The 20392-nt window shown below is 39.0% G+C and overlaps 1 protein-coding gene across 1 annotated transcript; it reads right to left on the bottom strand.

Annotated features, from left to right (window-relative positions):
* Positions 1-384: 384 nt before the first annotated feature.
* On the bottom strand, positions 385-18569 carry LOC310946337 (uncharacterized protein). Its single transcript, XM_083912779.1, has 19 exons — positions 18179-18569; positions 18015-18081; positions 17568-17715; positions 16651-16753; positions 16263-16528; positions 16064-16158; positions 13556-13743; positions 12859-12919; positions 12379-12529; positions 12155-12251; positions 10379-10635; positions 10167-10283; positions 6916-7288; positions 2737-2781; positions 2549-2609; positions 2139-2289; positions 1695-1791; positions 1359-1615; positions 385-849 (listed from the first exon to the last, which is right to left on the bottom strand). The coding sequence occupies exons 1-19, from the start codon at positions 18450-18452 to the stop codon at positions 577-579; spliced, it is 3081 nt and encodes a 1026-aa protein (XP_083768905.1). The 5' UTR covers positions 18453-18569; the 3' UTR covers positions 385-576.
* Between the last annotated feature and the right edge of the window lie 1823 nt (positions 18570-20392).

Genomic DNA, 20392 nt, shown 5'->3' with positions numbered 1-20392 from the left:
TGTGAGTGCCCACTGGTAGAGCTTTTTGAGGCAGCTGCCTGAACCTGGCTCAATCATGTAAGTCTATGGCTGAATCTCTTCAATGTATCTCCTCACCCTGGTCAACCTCAGGGAGATGCTAGTGTCAACCAGCGTCGGCAGGTGGGACGAGGCCAGATCCAGAAATTCTCAATGAGGGAGAAAGAGTAGATGTGCTTCCAGCCCCTTTCCAGAGTTTGTTGTGCTTAATATTTTGTTAAACATGGTTTTACCACATAAAAAGTAAAAAAATGTAGTAGCAGGATATTTTACATAGTTTAATATATGGTAATATGGTAATGATGCTTAACATGCTACCATCATTGTTCAATACATAACATCCCTGTATAAAGGACAAAAGAGCTACAGATCATCGCAACGGAACTCTCCAACCTGGAAAAAAAACAAAACACTGGAAAAGCCCTCTAGCACAAGATGATGGTAAAAAGTCATTTTAAGGGATGTAAGAGCAGTATATATATTGTCATACTTAATAGTTATTGGACATCATAACAAAACTAAACCAAATGTTTCTATCTTTTGTATTTGCAAGTCCCGTCACTGATATTTATTTCCAAAATCTGACAAAGGAGGGTACATTCCATGTGCTCCATAGGGAGGTGGGGGATCCAAAGGTTGGGGTGCTGCTGCTGCCGTTGGTTGTGGTGGAATAATGCCCCACGCTGGCGGGTTTGTGCTCCCAAATGGTTCGAATCCAAAGCCAGAAGCTGCAGGTGGAGGTGCCACTGCAGCAGGAACATGAGAGGCTGGCAGGATGACTAATGGAAATTTGATCTGTGGGTCCGAAGCATATTTAACATCGAGGTAGACCTGTGGAAAAATTGAATTGTTGAATTGTTGATGTTATATTGTTTGATTTTGAAGTATTGACATTCACAGTTATTTACAATCTGAATCTATAATGGACTTCTTTGGCAAACACCGTGAACAATGAGAGAGGGACGGACTCAAAAGCATTCTGGTTCTACAAAGCGCAGCTGTAGAGGACACTCATCAAGATATTCATCTTTTCAGGTTTGCCGCAACATACTTGCTGCTTTTTCTGATGCTTATTTGGTAAATAATTTATTACCCTATCATTAGTATCATTGAGTTAGATTGCCTATCCTCTTAGTAGGCTTTTTTTTGTTTTCCAATCTGAGTGTGTAAGATAGAGGAGGCCGTATGCTGTAAAGCACTTTGAGGCAAATTTGTGATTTTGGACTATAGAACAAAAAATTCATAAACGCCTGTACAATTGTCAACACTCTGTTTTGTTTTTCCGAAGACATTATCTTTTTGTGCACAGTCACAATCTCTGTAGTCATAAAGAGGCCTACCCTGAGTTTGTACTCCACTTTGATGTTACTGCAGTTAAGGATGGAGGGCTCCATGTCATGGGGGATGGTGAGGACTCTGGTGACTTTTTCATGAGCATGGGGAGGGATGGGCTCTCCAACCTCTTTGAGGAGGTCTGTAGTATGGAGTCTCCTTTTCCCTCGTGCAAAGAAGCTGTCCTTTCGGTACACACAGTACTTGGGCTTGATCTCACGAGATGAATTGTTCTGAATGCAGGCCAGAACCTTTAATCCTTCTCCTGCGAAACAGACAAGAAATGTCAAAACAACCCTTTGCATGAGTTGAACAAGTGATAATGTCAATTTAAAGGCTCTCACCTTGGAAGAAACCTGTTTTTTCAATATTCACATCCATGGCTACTGTTCCTGAGGTGAACAATTTCATTTTCTTATCCTTAGACTCGTGCTGCGGTGTCTGGAAGAATACCAGATTAATTAATGCAATTGTGGCGTCTCCTAGGCCTTAAGAACGATTACCTTTTCTTGGAGTGGCTCATTGGGTAGCTGACACCTTGTGTGGATAGCTGAAAAAACAGTTTCATGGCCTAAAATGTCTAGTGAAACTGAGTGTACTGTGCAACATTACAGCTTGTTTATAAGATGTGGCTTCAGCTAAATGCAATTACTCCTTGAGGCAGTTGGGTTTTAAGCATATAGCAAAATACAGATGATTGTTGTTGCTGCATTTTAGTCATTCATCTGCCATCAACAATTGTTTTCCCTGTGTTAATGACAGGAATGTAGATGCAACTCAATACACACCATTAGCCCAGGAACACTGCCCAGGTCTGCATTTGTCACAAAGTTGATCTTGGTTGAATCTTTCTGGGGAACCCTCATTGACCTGCTCAGCTTGGCTTGCAGCAAGTACACGATTTTACCGACAGCGCCATCGAAGGAGGACGGCATTTCCCTGAAGCACACAAGTAGAAGAACATGATAAACCGCCTGGACATTTTTTATGCATTTCACATACAAGAAAGTGAGCAAAATAATATACAGATGGACTAAAAAGTAGGTCTATAAGTTAATACATACAGCCCTTGGCTTTTCTACATTTTAATTAAACCTATCAAATTAGACTATGGTTGCAATATCTGTGGTTAGGATAATATGCAAGTACCATATTTTCATTAAATATATGTTCAACTCATTATTGAACCATTACTTACCGATAAGGGATCTGAAAGCTGAACGGGTAAACATGGCATCCTGGGGCAAGAACTTTGCTGTCTGAAAGGAAACAATAAATTGTAAAGAAGAACATGTTCAAGCATCTGTTTATATCAAATTCCTTAAATGTTTTCAACTTGAAGTAGCCCTTTGGATGTAGTGATCGAAGCTGCTTTGAAACACTTACATGTTTCTCCGTTCTGTTTTCTCAGAAGTGTTTCTTGGTCATCTCCTAGAGAACAATTAGCACACTGAATTAACAGCAATTAACATTTGTTACTTGAGCTATTAAACAAAAACTTCAGAAAATATTGGGAAAAAAATGCTAGTCACAATCGAAACATAAGACAAATAAAAGCGAAAAATCCTCACAACTGAGAAGTTGGAGAAAGTTTTTTGCACATAAATACTTTATTATAAATTATTAAAACAGTTGTTGATTAATTTTCTATTGACTCACTAATCGATTCATCTACTAATCATTTGAGCTCTGATCATTTGGTAACATTTTATTGAGCCGTATTTGACAATACGATCATAGTGACACATACACATGACAAATTAAATGAAGTTTTTTTTGTCTTACGTAATACAACAATGGAACACAACTAGTTGCCCTGAAATTGTGTTTGTTTTCTATGTAATTTTGCGGAAATGTCACCGCCCATTACTTCTGTGCATCATCTCATCTCCAATATAATTTATTTATTCCCGGAAACATTCAGCCTACTGTTTACATCACATCAGGATCTCTTCTAAAGAATGTTTCTCTGTTATTTAAAGAAGCATAAACAGGGTGCCATTAAATGAAATGTAGTTCAAGCCGCAGAAGAAGACGGAAATGTCTAACAAGAAGTCGGCCATACTGAATCAATTAAGCATATTAAGTCAATATTTGGCCTTTCGAGGGTGCCAAACTTTAACTAACTACTCTTAGAGATTTAACCCGATTGACTTCAAAATTGGCTAGTACCATATCGAGAGAGAGAATATCTGGAAGATCCTTGGCAACAAAGTAATGGCTAGGAAACCTACTACAGTTACGAAAATGTGGAAGAAACTGCAAAAAGAATGGACCAAGATCAAACCAGAGCAGTGTGAGAAACTAGTGATGTCCTGTGGGCGCAGATGTGCTGAAGTCATTCAAAGCAAACATTGTTTAAAGCTTCTCTGCTGGCACAATGGCTACTGTTCACTTCACTTTTCACAAAATAAAGGTTTTATAACCTTTTTTATTTAAAAAATAATAACTTTTTTTAAATAACTTAATTCCAAAAAACATAAGAGTACAGCAAATGTATAGACACAGCGGTTATTCAAATGATTTATTATTTATTTTTTATCTCTAGAGTATAGCTGTTTTTTCGAGTAGCATCCAGCTGCAGCCCCCGAGCACAGGCCCCTCACTTGACACAAGTCCGTGGCTTGACGGAAGTGACATATAATACCAGGAAGTAGGCGGGAATTTAAAAATACATTTTTTGATCAAGTTTTTTTGCAACCTGTGAGATGTGTAAGGGTTTTTCCTGCGCTGAGATTGTTGTGTCGGCCGCTAAAGGCTTATTAAATTGCCAGTCAATACCATGAACACCAGAATGATGAAAAGACAAGCCAGCCTCTGCATATTTCACTTTAATCCGTATACCGTCTATTAAAAAATGCTTTGTGGAAATTCTTCGAACGCAAAATACACAAAATAGTAACCGCATGACCACGTATACCTGCGTCACTTCCTTTAACTGTTGCTATGTTTTGTACTTTTTCAATAAAGTTAAAAAATATATATATTGCGCCACTTCCTTTAACTGTTGCTATGTTTTGTACTTTTTCAATAAAGTTAAAATATATATATATAGTGCGTCACTTCCTTTAACTGTTGCTATGTTTTGTTTTTTCCAATAAAGTTTAAAATATATATTGCGCCACTTCCTTTAACTGTTGCTATGTTTTGTACTTTTTCAATAAAGTTTAAAAAAATATTGCGTCACTTCCTTTAACTGTTGCTATCATAGACATAAAGAGTAGACGCCTCATCGAACGTTGGGCCTATTGGCGCTGACGAGCGGTGGAGCCGCCATCTTGGCCCGGTCGCCCGCTCCACTCAGTGTAAGGACAGGACACGGTTCAGCGTATTTTAATATTCATAGTGGGATTAACAGTAATAGAATATTCTGATATATGATATATGTGATGTATGATAGGTGTTTCACAAACACTATAAATATAAACACAACAATATAAATCATTTATAGAGTATTAATAGGCTATATTTCATACATGAATACATAAATCTCTCTCTCACTCACTCTCTCTCTTTCTCTCTCTCTCACACACACACACACACACACACACACACTCACACACACACAGAGAAAATTAAAATACATATAAATCAAGAGTATCAATACAATTAGGTCAGAGAGAGAGATGACATTTTGGACACATCTAAATACAAGTCAAACAGACACACTTTCATTTAAAGCACAAAAAAAAACCAAGAGCCGAACCCTATATGTTAATAAATATTCAGAAATGATCCATGCTCTGCCAGTCGCATAGTCGCGGTAGTGGAGAGGAGAGGGAGCGAGAGTGTGTGGTATAAAAATATATATAACATTTTGTTAAATCGATCATTTTCACACTGTTTTGTTCTTGCACAATTACCAATTAGAGTGTAGCTCTATTTATTTATATTTTAATGATGTAGTAATTGTATTTAATGTGCAAACAAAAACACGGGGCATAGTTCAGTAATATCCATTTTAAATTATACAAACGATTTAAGATTTTTCCTTAGTTAAATAAATGTATGATTTTTTTAACTTCTGTGGTACAACTGAACTAAAAAAGCCTGGACTCATCAGTTCTGGTTTACAAACATGTGACGTTGGTCCTGCTTTAAGTGGAGATGTGGAGAACCAAGTAAAAATGTATGGAACATTTAGTTCAGCTGTGAGAATATCGGGCACAGAGTGGAAATACATGTTCACGCTTGCCTCGTAAATCTCTAATTCATTCTTTATAATAAAGCCCACATCATGTTGCTCCTGTTTGATGAAACAGTTTAACAGCAAAGGATATTGGTCAGATTCTGTCACTTCTCCTTTGATAGACTAAACTTTAAAAAAAAAAGTGACATGACATGAAAAATGATCTCATAATTCATGTCAATGTCATGTTCAATATTTAAAAAAACAAAACTGAGAATATCTGAGGTGACCTGAGATGAACTGTCTCTGAAGTGTCTTCCTCTCATGAAACCACAGCACATCCTCCGCTGACCTAATGCTGGAAATGTGCAATCCATTTACACTAGACCACATGTACGACAACCCCTCTCCTCCCTGCTTCTCCTTTCATATCTACACAGGCAGGCATGCACACACACACACGCACGCACACGCACGCACGCACACACATCTGGCGGGGGTAAATTAACTAACATTCCCACAGAGGCTAATCTCCATGCCTCTACTGTGACAAGATAATAATAATAAAATAAGGGACAGCAGCTCCTCTGGCAGCTAAATATTTATCTACCTGCCACAGCCTGAGGGACTCACTATAACATTCAAAAATGCATGGATTTATGTATAATTGTTTAAAATTGTACTGTACCGTACTGATTATGAATTGTAATATTGTAATATTAGATTAGAGCAGGAATACGCTGCTCAGTGCTCTGGCATCTTGTTCCTTCTGGTGCTCAACTCAGAGGCTCAACGAGTCACTCATAGAACTGATCTGGGAGAAGGACCGATCCAAGATGGCGGCCGCATTTCTCGCGGCCCAACGTTCGATGCGGCATCTACTCTTTATATGTCTATGGTTGCTATGTTTTGTACTTTTTCAATAAAGTTAAAAAAAAATATTGCGTCCCTTCCTTTAACTGTTGCTATGTTTTGTACTTTTTCAATAAAGTTAAAAAAAATATTGCGTCCCTTCCTTTAACTGTTGCTATGTTTTGTACTTTTTCAATAAAGTTTAAACATATATTGCGTTACTTCCTTTAACCGTTGCTATGTTTTGTACTTTTTCAATAAAGTTTAAAAAAAACAACTTTTGTCAAGCAAGGGGCTTGTGCTCGGGGGCTGCAGCTGCTGGATAGTATTGTTTTTTTACAAGACCCTTTTTGGCCTGGCGCTCCAAACATGAAACAACAAGCCAAACACCCCGGGACGGGCTGTAATAAAACAGCGGAATGTGCCTCCCTGGGAATGAGAACGACACGTCTGAGCCGTTAGCCAGGTGTATTTTTCTCCGTTGTGCTAAACATGGTCGCGTGCCGTTATTTTGAAACGTCTGCAAATCATCCAATCTATGTAAATTTACTCCACATTTAGTTAAGTAGTTTACGCACACTTACCTTTGAGATGTTTGTCGTGCACAAAGTAGTGCTTGATGCTGAAGTACTTATCCTTTGAGTGGTAAACAACAGTAGTTTGGCCGTGCCTCTCGGTCCACAACACTTCTGACTTACCCTTGAACTGAATCAACAGGGAGTCTATTTCGCAGTTTTTGGCCAATTCCAACGTGACATTGCCCGAAACCCAATCGCCACAGGTAAAAGTAGTATTGTCTCCAACGGGGTTATAAGTGACTTTGATGCTCTTTACGGTGGTCGACATGGTGTGTGGGTCCCACTGAAAATCCACGAGGAGTTGTGAGACGAAAGCCACATAGAGTATTTTACATAAGGACCATCTACCGTCAACTTCCTCGGTGGGTGTATCCCACTCCTGAGGAGGGAACTGACAACCCCTCCCCTTATTTATTTAGTCATCATTCATCCACTTTATTGTGAGCATGTTGATCTTAATTGGTTACTCCTTGGTCAGAGCATCAGTTCTTTATCGATTGATTGACAATTATACCACAAGAACAGAAGTACAGTAGTGGAAAAAAACGCAGTAGGCTTATGCTGCATACGTCACTGAAATCCAAGGCAAAGTGGCCCCCATGTGCTTGTTTCATAGCCTACAAGTATAATTACTTAAATTTGTACTGAAATACAGTTATTTTTTCTTGTCCAGAATTTGATAGAATATCCGCTGTGGCTATACCACTGCTGTACTAACATGTTTTTTTGTTGTTTTTTTTTAAAATAACCAAGGCACTTCAACAAAATCCTTTATTTTGTGAAAAACACAGTGAGCAAAATTAGAACAGTAACCATTGTGCAGGTTGCTGAAGGAGGTTCACATAAAAATTGGCATTCAACTGTCCTACCCCGATCATAATACATAACGTGTTTCCCATCAGACACGTAGATTGAATCTGCTGGGAACCGGAGGGTCGCAGGTTCGAGTCCCTGTGTGGACCATGAATAGAGTGTGGACTGGTGGCTGGAGAGGTGCCAGTTCATCTCCTGGGCACTTCCGATGTGCTGTTGAGCAAGGCACTAACCCCCAATTGCTCCAGGCACTGAGCCATTGGCAGCCCCCTCGCTCTGACATTTCTCCATTAATTGCATGTATAGGTCCTGTTTGTGCATGTGCTTATTTTGGGGCCTGTGTGTGTGTAACCTGTATAATAATAATAACAGAGTGAAAATTTCCCTTGCAGGATAAATAAAAGGAATTCTTCTTCTTCTTCATTCTTCTCCTTTAGTCTAAAAAAAGTCTTAAAAGGCGAGACATTGTGTGCCGAGACAGATCCTTGTCCTGTTCAGCACTGAACTGATGAGCACCTCCATCTGCATTGTTGAACTGAGTCTTTGCATAATCCTTTCCTCTTATGGACTTGTTTTACGTGGTCGACCGGCCTTTTTGAGGGGCTTAAAATATTCTGTGTCCTGTAAAATTTAAATTTTCTTGAAATCACAAACTTGGAACGCCCAACCTCTCATGCAATAGTTGAGAAGGTCATCCCTTTGGTCTTCATCTGGACTGGTCTGGGATTACGTGTCACCATGACTGTGATGTATGAGAAAGTGGAGAAATACCAGTCAGCTCTATGTTGTTTCATAAGGACCTGTTCACAGGCTATCAGGTGACGGTGAATGGTAGTGGAATAGTGTAATCTTGCCCTGTGTTTTCACGCGAGGTGGGGCCATTCAAGGGCCTCGTGCGTCGCATCAGAAGCATCGTCCTTACCTACACCCCTGAATGTGTCCTAAAATAACATTTAACACAAGTATGTTAAAATTAACACTCAGAGTAAACGGGAATTACACAATTTTGAGTTAAAAGTGCACTTATGTGGTGTCAAATTTTAAGACTATTAAAGAGTAACTTTAACTTAAAATCCATGAGAACTACATAAAATCAGAAAAAGTGTTAAAATTAACACTGTGGGAGATGAAGTAACACTCCCAATTTTGCTTTACATAACACACACACGCACACACACACACACACACACCTATGTTATTGTTGTGCACATGGCAAAAAAAGAACCTAAAGAGCCTTGAAGGAAAGGGGTGTGACTGTGAGTGTATAAACTGGAAACAACCATGTTTATTACCCCCAATAATATTTCATGGAAAATGTTGGAGTGAATTCTGAGCCACTTGACCTTGTAATGTCATGTGGTATAATGTATAATATATCATATAATGATCATACATTATGAAGGCTTATAGGAACATTTATTATGCATTATACATGTTAATGGATTCATACAATGGATATTTACATTTATTTCACAAACCCAAGCAAAAAAAGAAAGGTTAGGAAGATTTTCTGCCCACTGCCTTCTTTAATTCCCTCCATCAAGTCCACAAAGTATGATCTTTATCACATTAAGTGTCACAGTTTACAGGTGAATACTCCTTGGGGAAAAAACGGTCAGTGACATTATGAAATATGATCACAATTAACAAGTGACTCATTCAGGTTTTATCTCCAGTGGAAAGAAAAGGCAGGTCAGATATTCAGGTTCATTGATACAAACGTGTCTGACAACATCTTGTGACTGAGGGTGTGAGCCATTGATATAGTAATACAACAATAATAATGTAGGTGTAATATTTAATAATAATAATGAATGAGTAGTTTAAGGATCCACAGGGATGCCTCAGTTCCCCAGCACAAGATTTTCTGTTATGAATCTATTCTAATATATCAATATCTACAAAGAGTACAATTATTTGCTCTTTTCGTATATCCTTTTTATTTTCATTTACTCTCTTCTCATCCATAAGATCCGTTTTTTTAGGATTCAGGTTTTACATTACATTTCTTTTTTTATTTGAGTTGCATGAAGCGGGTGACCAGAGCCGGATCATGGTCCTGTGAGGTCTCTGGGCGCATGTCTTTTGGAGGCCCACCTCCCATTTCAGATTCTGAAGTAAATTAACTTGACCGAATGAAAATATTCTTTATATGGTATTGGTCTCTGAGATTGTATTATGTATTCATTGCTCAATAAAGTTTGACAAGCACAGCTAGATTCTATGACATCATTAACAACATTTTGGTATTCCTGTTTTCCTCATTACACACAGCACTGTGATATCAAGTGTAGAAAGATCCAATCAAATATCCCTACATGAGCAGATCAACTCCCTTCATGTACTCTTCAGATTCTCTTCATCCTAAATATGTTTGAACAGACAAGTCTTTACAGTGTCGTCAATCTTACCCCCTGACTGCATAGCATGGTTTAAGTAAAAACAGATAAGGTAGGATAAGCAGGCTGATGCTCCCCATCATGAGGCTCCTGTGAAGCGGGCAGGATGACTATGGGGAACTTGATCTCGAGACCTGAAGTATACTTGACATCCAGATAGACCTGTTGTGAACACATAGTTAGCCCTTATCATAACAATGATGCATCCCTGTTGATATTAAGACCTATGAACATGCTTTGAGAAGAGCAATACACACCCTGAGCCTGTACTCTGCTTTGAGGATGTTGCAGTTTAAGATGGACGCACACGCGGTGGGAGGGACGGTGATGATCCTGGTGACGGTCAGACCTGCAGAGGGTGGGATGGCTTCGCCCTCCTCTTTCAGGATGTCTTTGGTTTTGAGTTTCCTCTTCCTCTTTGCAAAGTAACTGTACTTTGAATACAAACAGTATTTGGGCTTTACTTCACGAGATGATCTGTTCTGAATGGAGGCCACAACCTTTATGCCTTCCCCTGCAAAACAGAGCAGCACTTAATACACAATGGTTGTGAACACAAAACACATTCTCATAAATACAATTATTGCTCTTACTCTCTGGTCCATACCTACACATATAGATATGGATGAAAAACTATCATTCTGTATACAATATATTGATTTTTTTACGCTGTGCATAACAATATTACAGACACATGACAAACTAAATCAACTTTATTATTTGAATGCCCTGTAACTGTATGTGTATAATTATTCAAATTAATTAATAATCACTTTAACGGACCAGTGTGTAGATTAAGGGTGATCTATTGATAGAAATGGAGTATAATATTCATAATTATCTTTTCGTTAGGTTAGAATGAGCACTTCTTTTCTACATAGACCCTGGATCTCATCTACGGACTCTGCCATGTTTCGCCGCCGTAGGTTCTGTATGCTTGGAAACAGAGTGGTGAGGAAAGTGATATTCAGTTGGTTGCTTTTTAAAACCTCACCACTAGATGCCACAAAATCTTACAAGCTGGTCTTTTAAAGCAAGTCTGTGTAACTTTTGCTTTACAGTGGCATCTTTACAAGTAACAAAAGGTGATGAGATGATGACACATGCTAAAACATAGCCTAAGAGTAGCACATGTAGCAGTCTTGGAATTCATCGGCTATCTTTCTGATGACATTTTAGCCTTTGAGGGCAACAGCTATTATTTCAGGCATTCCGGTGAAGCCAGCAGATATCAGATATTCCCTCTTCCAAGTGGCAGTCTTTGTTTATGGTCCTTTTAGCAACTTCAGATATGAGAATGGAGTTTGAGTTAAAAGACAGTGTCTCTATAAACAGATAGATGCATATGAATGCAGATAAATCATTTTAAAAAAGCAAATGAAAAGCTAAATCATTGAAAGACAAGCTTTCGTGATTGCATTGCATTTCAGCCAATGCGTTCAGTCTCGTTTGCTCTCCACACATGCAACCAAAGCCTGCTCAAATGTGGTCGGTGAATTCTACTCTGACTACAAACAGAAAACCAGAGTGCTTCTACTAACCAAATCTTGCCTACAGATTGTACGCAGAATCTGTTTATAGAGATTACACGAGTAGAGAAGGGTCACAAAGTCTCTGTAGTGATTCAGTAATCTTTGCGATGCAATACTATCTATCTTAACTTTGCTAACATTAGTTGATATTAACCACCATAGGTTACTGGTCCTTCCAGACCAAGTAAAGCTGTAGCAGCAAAACCCTTAGGTATACTGAAATTGATTAAAGCAATGCATGTTTATGCTTATGAATTAAAATGTTCATTTATGCCAATTTGTTTCTTTCTGAGGGAGCAGCCAATGCTATCTCCATATGTTGTTGTCTTATCTTTAGACACTAAAAACGCTCCATGAGTAAAAGGACTTTGAGCTACAAACGGCTCCACTGCAAAGACTTAATTTTTTATTGCACATCATTAGTAAAGATAATCTGTGAAGGGGCTGAAGTCAAAGGATAATTCATTCAGTTTAGATCTCACACACATAGTATAAAAGTACCTTGGTAGAAGCCTGTTCGTGCAACATTTACATCCATATCAACTGTCCCCGATGTAAAGAGCTTCATTTTTTTGTCAGCGATACTGTGCTGTGGAGTCTGACAGGAAAAATGACAAATTAGTTACAAATAGTGTTACTTATCATTATTGCAGCAGTGTCAGAAGTCAAACAGCAAACACATTTGACATGCATTTGTGAGTGTGCATGTATTGTCAGGTGAGTACCATCAGCGATGGGTCGCTGTTCAGGTTGCCTTTGCGGACGAGAGTAAATGTTGCCTTAGCTTTGGTGTCTACTCTCATCGACCGGCTCAGATTTGCCTCCAGTGTGTACTTGATCTTTCCATATGAGCCTTTGAAGGAGGACGGCAGGTCTCTGCGAAACAAGACAACACACTTTACAAAATACACTGGTTAAGTGTCAGTAATACTCTTTTAGGTAGCATTACATTTAGATTGTCTAAGGTTGATATTCGCAAAACATCAATTGGAATTACATTATGTCAAGTGGAAATAAATACTCAACATTTACATAGTAAATATATAATTTTCACTTTCTTTGTATTTCGAGTACAGCTCATTTAAAGATTGTTCATATTTTGATAGGTTGATAAAAAAGTAGAACAAACTTAGATGTGTTCAAGCGTAAAGACACCACTAAAAATATATATATAGTTGTTGATTAGTTGTTTTGACAAAACTCACTGTTCAGGGATGTGAAAGGTAAACGGGTAGACATGGGAGCCCTGGCCGACAACATTATTACCTGAAAGGCAATAAAATTACATAATCAAGTTCAAATGTATTGTCATGTGTATTAATATAGTCTATAATATGTATAATACTATGACATTCTTGTGTTCTGAACTCAAGGGACACAAACTGACCTACATAGACCGTGTACATGATACAGTACATAATAACACAGTGTGGCTTCCATCACTGATTATAGCAAGGTTTATTAATCAGAAAATAAATGAATTACATATTTTGCTCTTGTTGCTCTACTCGTGTCAGCATGGTTGCCAACTTTGAATATTAAAAGTATTTATAATAATAAGGAGGACTAAAGTTGGAGAAATTTTAAGAACAAACTGTTGCTCTTATAATGTGCGTTTGCTATCAGTGTGAATGGATCAGATCATCTCATTAAACCTGCTGCTGTGATGTAAGGTAAATCAATGTTATATATTTTTAAATGCAGATGGTAGGATTTATTAGACTGCTTGTATACCCTTAAATCTCAACGTTAAAAACTAGAAAATTACCAAAAACATCTACCGTACTGTGTCATGCTGTATGTGCAAATACATTTGTTTATCTAAACAATGATAAAAAAAGAGAGCAGCAATGTAAAATTAAAATAAAAAGAAGACATACATGACAAAATCAGCTCACTTACCCTGTCCCTCCTGAATGATAACTTGCTTTATACTGAAGTACTTCTCTTTGTTAGAATATGTTACGACTGTGCGTCCATACATTTCAGTCCATTTGACTTTTGCTTTTCCCTTCAGCTTTACACAGAGTGAATTTATCTTGGTGTTTTTTGACAATTCCAGCGTGATTTGTCCATTGATACAGTCACCACTGGTGAAAAAATCTATTTCATTATTGGGATTATATCCCACTGAAAGGCTCTTAACGCTATTAGACATGTTATACTGTTTGACCGCGAAGCAAAGCTGTAAGCACAGGGCAAAGTGTTAGGGGAGACAGTGAGGACCGAGATGTTATACTGCATGTGAGGCGTGTCTTTGCATGCATATAGACACTGGTGTTAATAATTAAACTGTAATTATTCATGAATTATTACTAACTGGTTAGAACAAGATTGGTAGATGAAAAATGATCATCTGTAAGAATATAAAATGCTACTTTGAGGAAAGAAAATTGGTGTAAATAGAATATTATCTGTATGTTCCTTGCATAAACCAATGTAGTGGCTAAACAACACACAATTTCATGAAAGCTCTCACATGTATTACTACATACTAAGGAGGTGTCAGTCGAGAAAAGAAAGCCATGTACAAAACTGAGGGAACAGACTGCTTAACTGTGCACATAGTTTACTTAACTGAGGGCAAAGCTTACTTAACTGAGGGCACAGTTTACTAAACTGAGGGCACAGTTTACTAAACTGAGGGCACAGTTTACTAAACAAAGGGGCACAGTTTACTAAACAAAGGGGCACAGTTTACTAAACTGCGGGAACAGATCACTAAAATGAGGGAACAGATTGCTGTACTGTGCGCAGAGTTTAGCAATCTGTTCCCTCAGTTTCATGCATGTTTTTTTCTCGACTCTCAACAGGGGGGCTCCGCAATATACTACTACAGGCTGTTGCTGGCTCTGCTTCTGTGGGTGTGTCTTTCACCTGTCAAATACATCATAAGCCGGTATCATGTGAGCTAATGTGAGGTACTGTCACCAGTCCCAGAGTCCCCTTGCACAATTTGATCACCTTTGACAGTGATAACGGGTGTAAGATGTGAAAAATGCATCAAGACTCCTGCTGTGCTTAGGGAATGATGATGAAGATCAACTGAGAAAAACTTTAGTAGCTTCTCACACTGTAACCCTGTGCCCTGCTGCCCCCTAGAGACAATCAGATGCACTGCACCATATTGGCAGAAAAATCAACATTTTTAAAGTCTTGGACATGAAAAAAGACTAAGAAAAAAAGCATCTTGGCACAAAACATATAAACATCACATTTTTATTTCACATCATCTTAACATAAAAAAGTTTATCTTACTGTAATGACAATGACAAAGAAGACTTTGAAATGCATCTTGCAGTAAGGCATGAGTCTGTTTGCTTTAAAACACTATCATACAACACACCCAAGACCTGAGGGTTCAGGTGGTGAAATCTGAGAGAAAGTAAGAGGTAGAGTGGTTGTCTAGAGATGGAAAGGTTCCTGGTTTGATCATTGGCTCCTCAAAGTGTCCTTGAGCACGATGCTGAGCCCATAACTGCTTATGATGAGCAGGTTGGTACTTTGCATAGCAGCCCCTGCCATCAGTATTGTGAATGGGTGACTGTCGTAAAATGAGTGGTTGGTAAACTAGAAAAGCTCTATATAAATGCAGTCCAATTATGTTGACCATGAATGAATGATAAAATTTGATTTCAAACTAACAGGATCCGGTCTTACAGGCACATAATTGTCAAACCACCTTCAGTTTTGATGGACCCAGGCAGTTTAGGCAGCAATAATTGGCACAGAAAATTATTGAGTGACAGGAAGGACCAACATACATTTACCTTCAGATGTATTTGCAGCAAAAAATGATTGGCACCGAGTTCATAATAAAAGGGAAGCGCTGACGTTTAAGCTCAGCAATAGCTGGTCAGTATGCACACCAACCATGGCTGTCAAGGTGTCCAACTCACTTTGAATCAAAGCTATTTTCTATTATGTACTGTATTTAACACTAGTTAAATTGTTACTAATACATACAACATATTTTCCGTTTGGAGAATAACTTGTTGATAATTAAAAATACAAATATAACAAATAGTGGCTAAAACATTCAAACTGTAAAACATCTTTTCCCTCATGCTACAAACTACTCAATCAAACACTTAAACAGAATAGACAACGGATAGATAGTCACACACACACACACACACACACACACACACACACACACACACACACACACACACACACACACACACACACACACACACACACACACACACACACACACACACACACACACACACACACACACACACACACACACACACACACACACACACACACACACACACACACACACACACACACACACACACACAAAGACACTGTTGAGGGTTCAGGCTGATGAATAACAATATTTTTTCAAACAGAAAAGCATTCCATCATCATCATGTTACATTTGATACATTTTCAACTCACAAATAAGGCTGCGGCTGAGGGTTAACAGGAGTGTCACACAGGATGATGGGAAAAATGACTGTGAGGTCAGGGCAAGCTCGTGTGCTGAGGCTCACCTATAGGAGACACAAGAAAACAATATAAAGCAACAGCACCAAAAACACATAATAATAATAATAATAATAACAATAATAATTACCATTCTGTTATTGGTACCAACCTCAATAAAGTAATTGACCTCCAAGATACTGCAGTTAGAGATGGTGTGTGATGCCAACGAGGGAATAGTGAGTGCGATCTCAGTGTGGACGTCAGAAGTGTGAGCGCTGATGGGCTGTCCAGTCAATGACGCCATGTTTTTGACAACCATACAATGGCTGACCTTGTTGTGGGTGTAGAATTCCTGGTTTTGTTGCAGTTTCACCTTTGGAGTAACTATCCGAGATGACGCATTACTGAAGTCACACATTATTTTCACAGTTTCACCTGGAGGAAGAGCAGACACAGTGTTTGGATGTGGTTATTTTCAGCACATTTTCGAGCGTCTAGCGTCATAATTATGATTATTTCATTATACAGATGGACTGGTGGATGGATGGAAACAGTACCAGGGATGAAGGCTTTCTTCTCTGTACTGACTGTCATTGTGATAGGCCCAGAGGCACACCACAGGTAGCACAGTTTCATGTTGTTGGAGCCTGAGAGAGGAGCCTGCAGAAAAATAATACACCAACTGAGGTGCAGTAGAACAAGTGAGATATGGACGTAAATGCATGTGATGAAGGAGGAGGGCGTGTCCAGTGCCTCTGTGCTTGCGACGTTGAGGCCACAGCTTTCGCCCTCCATATCGTCTGGGCCTTGCACAGTTACCCTGTCATGTAGGTTTCTCTTAGAGCCTGCCTGTACAGGGCCTGAGCTAATGTTGCTATGCTTAATTATGCTGCAATAGGCCTAGTCTGCCGGGGGGTAATACTGTTCCTGATATCTGAGCTTTTATCCTCTCTATCATCAATGCATGTTACTAATTTACTTCTTCCCTGGAGTTGTTTGTTCTTTGTCCTCTCGCAGGTCTCTGCTGATCGTGGTGGTGCCTGCTGCCGTGGTCCTGCATGATGCTTCCTGCTGCCATTATTACTGTTAATCATATATGGTATACTATCATTAGTTTTATAAATTACAAAATTTGAAGCCATAAAAACATCATCAGTAATATATCTCATTGTATCACAGCTAATAACTATAATTATGGTCATTGTCATATCATTGACAATGATAATATTTATGGATGCTTGCATGTGTTTGTTTTGGCATATTTTTAAAAAATGAGAAAATACTCAGTACTTTCCATTTGTCAAGTATTTAATAAGTGAGTATACAAAAATAGTCTTAATTATTTTATTCTATTTCTTTTAGACAATTTGTTTTTTTAAATGATCAGAAAACGTGCATTATCGAGATATGAAATGACCTATATTGGGATAGAAGATTTTAGCCACATCACCAATACGGCCATGGATTTACTTACGTGCAGCTCTGGCTGGTTGGTATTAATGTGATGCACAAAGTTCAACTCTGTCACAAAGTCCTTGGACATATGCCAGGGTCTGTGGATGCACACTTCCAAGGCGTACTGTATCTTTCCATGAACTCCAGTGAAGGTGGATGGGAAGTCTCTGTATTGATGCAAAATAATAACAATTAAAACAAGGCAAAGGTAATAGTACGAAGCTGATGCAATCTGGAAACAAAGAAAATGTTTTAAAGAAATGAATATGAAGATGAAGATAATAAATAATCAGATGTTCGTGAGAACTATCTTAAAGTAGGAAAAAAAAGACTTGCTTCTAAATAAAGATCAATGTTTTGATGGGTTCACATCCATATATCTTTATCTAAAGCACCGTGTAACCCCAATAAACAAGAAAAACAAAGTGATACAACCCAACCGGATATGGAAAGCGCTCATACACACCCCTGTGGGAGCTGACATGTAAATGGATACACATGCGTGCCGGGCTGAAATATTGTCACACCAGTAACTGCAACGGAAGAAAAAAAACGAGTGACTTTATTAAACAACGACCTGTTGTTTTCAATGTTGACATTCATCCAAACGACCTCGGGGAGCACATATACCACTGTTTTCCTGCACGATGATGCTTTTGAAGTTAAAAAAGTCCAGTTTAGCCGCGAAGTGCTTCCGACGTCTCCTCTTTTTGCCCCCTCCTCCCCCGGTGGACCAGTGGACGTTTGCCATTCCCTTCACTTGCATCGATATCGCAGTGATCTTCGTCGGCTTTGTGAGGTCGAAGGATAAGTGCCCTGTGATTTGGTCGCCACCGGAGACACTGCCCCTCTCGTTCAAAGCGTTAAAATTGATCGCGAAGTTCTTTACAGTCTGCTGGAACATCGTGGAATCTCGAGTAAAAATCGTCTGAAGAGAAAATACTCTAGTTTTCCTAAAACAAACGTTTTCTCTGTAGTCAAACAGAGAAGAGTAATTGGCCCTGGACGAGCCTTGCTCGATCAAAACATGACGTTTTAGAGACTGCGCATGCGCAGAGCTTGTCAGCGGCCAAGCCCTGATTTCGGGCGGAGCCAGGGCCCTGAGTCCAGCGAGGAGTGACGCGACCTGGACAAGACACCAAATGATCTTTCAAAAACAAATTACAGATATGGTGGGTACATTGAATACAAACACATAACTGATAAAGAAGGCTACGAATTTTTGAAAATGTTAAAAAATAAAAACCTCTCTGAGAACATCAGAGGTGTCCGCTGGCTCTTATCTGTCAACAGATTTGCTGTCAGAGCTGTTGTGTCTTGGAGAACAACAAAACAAACAAAACAATGTCCAATGATCCACTGCCACACAACAGCATCTTTAAATGGAAGGAAGTCTGGGACAAACTCGGGGTGTACGTTAACTTTGAGTTGTCCTATAAACCTGTGATGTACTGTATCCTGGAAGACGGTCCCACTGAGAAACACAAAGAACTGATGCAGCTGATCATATGCATTGTGTGCATGAAGCTGTGGGAGACCCGATGCATAATGATTCCCCAACAGACTGTAAAGGACAGTGGCACGGCATGCAAACAGATGCTCACTGAGCTCAGGAGGAGGAGAAACCTGGACAAGAAACAGCTCCTTCCATGGAACAACTTGCATGTGTGACACTTTATTAAACTATCATGGACTTTTTACGCACTTTTACTGACTTTTGTATGGACATTTGAAGTTGTTTTCTGAGGCTAAGATAATGTTATCCATTGAGTCAAACACTGAATGACAACAAACGTGTTATTCCTTTTTAGGGCGCTATTCCATTACAACCTCTGCACTCGTGTTTTCAAGTTTATGCCTCTAGATGGTCAACTGATGAAAAAGCTAAGCACTTTGGTATCTTCTACACTTTAGAAACTTGGTGACAGAGTTTGAACACAATAAACTTTCTGATTGTAGGTACTGTGTCATTTGTGGGATCTGCTCTGGATGGTGACATGAATAAACATGATTTGGTTCTTGCTTCCCTCCTCCATCTGTAATTAAAAAAAATCCTGATGTTCTGGCCTGAGGGTGCAACAAGGATGGGACGGTAATTGTTTTTATTGTGAACACTCACAATAAGTTGATAGTGGTGAATTTCCATTATCGGGATAACCGTGAATATCATGAATATCCTCACGAGCGACCAGCAAACTGACTGCAGTTTACTACAGCGTTTCCTCTGTAACATTAAGTCTTAACATGCAGTGTTGTGACTGTGGGAGGAAGTCAGAGAACCCAGAGAAAACGCAGACACGGGGAGAATATGCAAACTCCACACAGAAGGGCCCCAGCCGGGGATCGAACCAGGAACCCTCTTGCTTTGAGGCGACAGTGCACCACGCCGTTCCGCCCTATGTGAGAAAATATGATTTTTATAATTTGGGCTTAACTGACCCTGTAATGAACCACTAGATGGCACTAAATACCTTATTCTGATAACCACTATGCCTCTTACAGTATTAACCATGACTCTACAGAATTTGCTGTCAACACTAATTGTCATTACAAACCCAAATGTCATGTTTCTTTAAAATGGGGATAAATTATTTTAGAACTACTCCCGGAAACAGCATCAGAGTGGCATTTTAAACTATAAAAATTTGTAATGTTGCGTTGTGATGCATTAAAAACAAGTGGTTTGTCTGTCCTTTGATAGGTTTATGGTACACAATACAGCCATAAAATGTCCATAACGACCTATTAAAACTGACAGTACAAGGCGTATTAAAAGTCAACTTGACCACATATCTTTTCATACCTGCTGTCTGGCTCTATTTGAGAGGGGAAAATACCTGCCAG

This window comes from Echiichthys vipera (genome assembly GCF_963691815.1).
Source record: "Echiichthys vipera genome assembly, chromosome: 4".
NCBI lineage: Eukaryota > Metazoa > Chordata > Actinopteri > Perciformes > Trachinidae > Echiichthys > Echiichthys vipera.
This window is presented reverse-complemented; position numbering and strand designations above follow the sequence as displayed.

What these genes read in the sequence shown, in the direction of transcription:
- LOC310946337 (XM_083912779.1), bottom strand. Translation starts at nt 18,452, where the DNA reads ATGTTCCAGCAGACTGTAAAGAACTTCGCGATCAATTTTAACGCTTTG. An exon ending in CCAACCAGCCAGAGCTGCAC is followed by an intron (nt 16,754 to 17,567) that starts GTAAGTAAATCC and finishes ATTTTTCTGCAG; the next exon opens with GCTCCTCTCTCAGGCTCCAA. An exon ending in AAGCAGAGTACAGGCTCAGG is followed by an intron (nt 10,284 to 10,378) that starts GTGTGTATTGCT and finishes TGTTCACAACAG; the next exon opens with GTCTATCTGGATGTCAAGTA.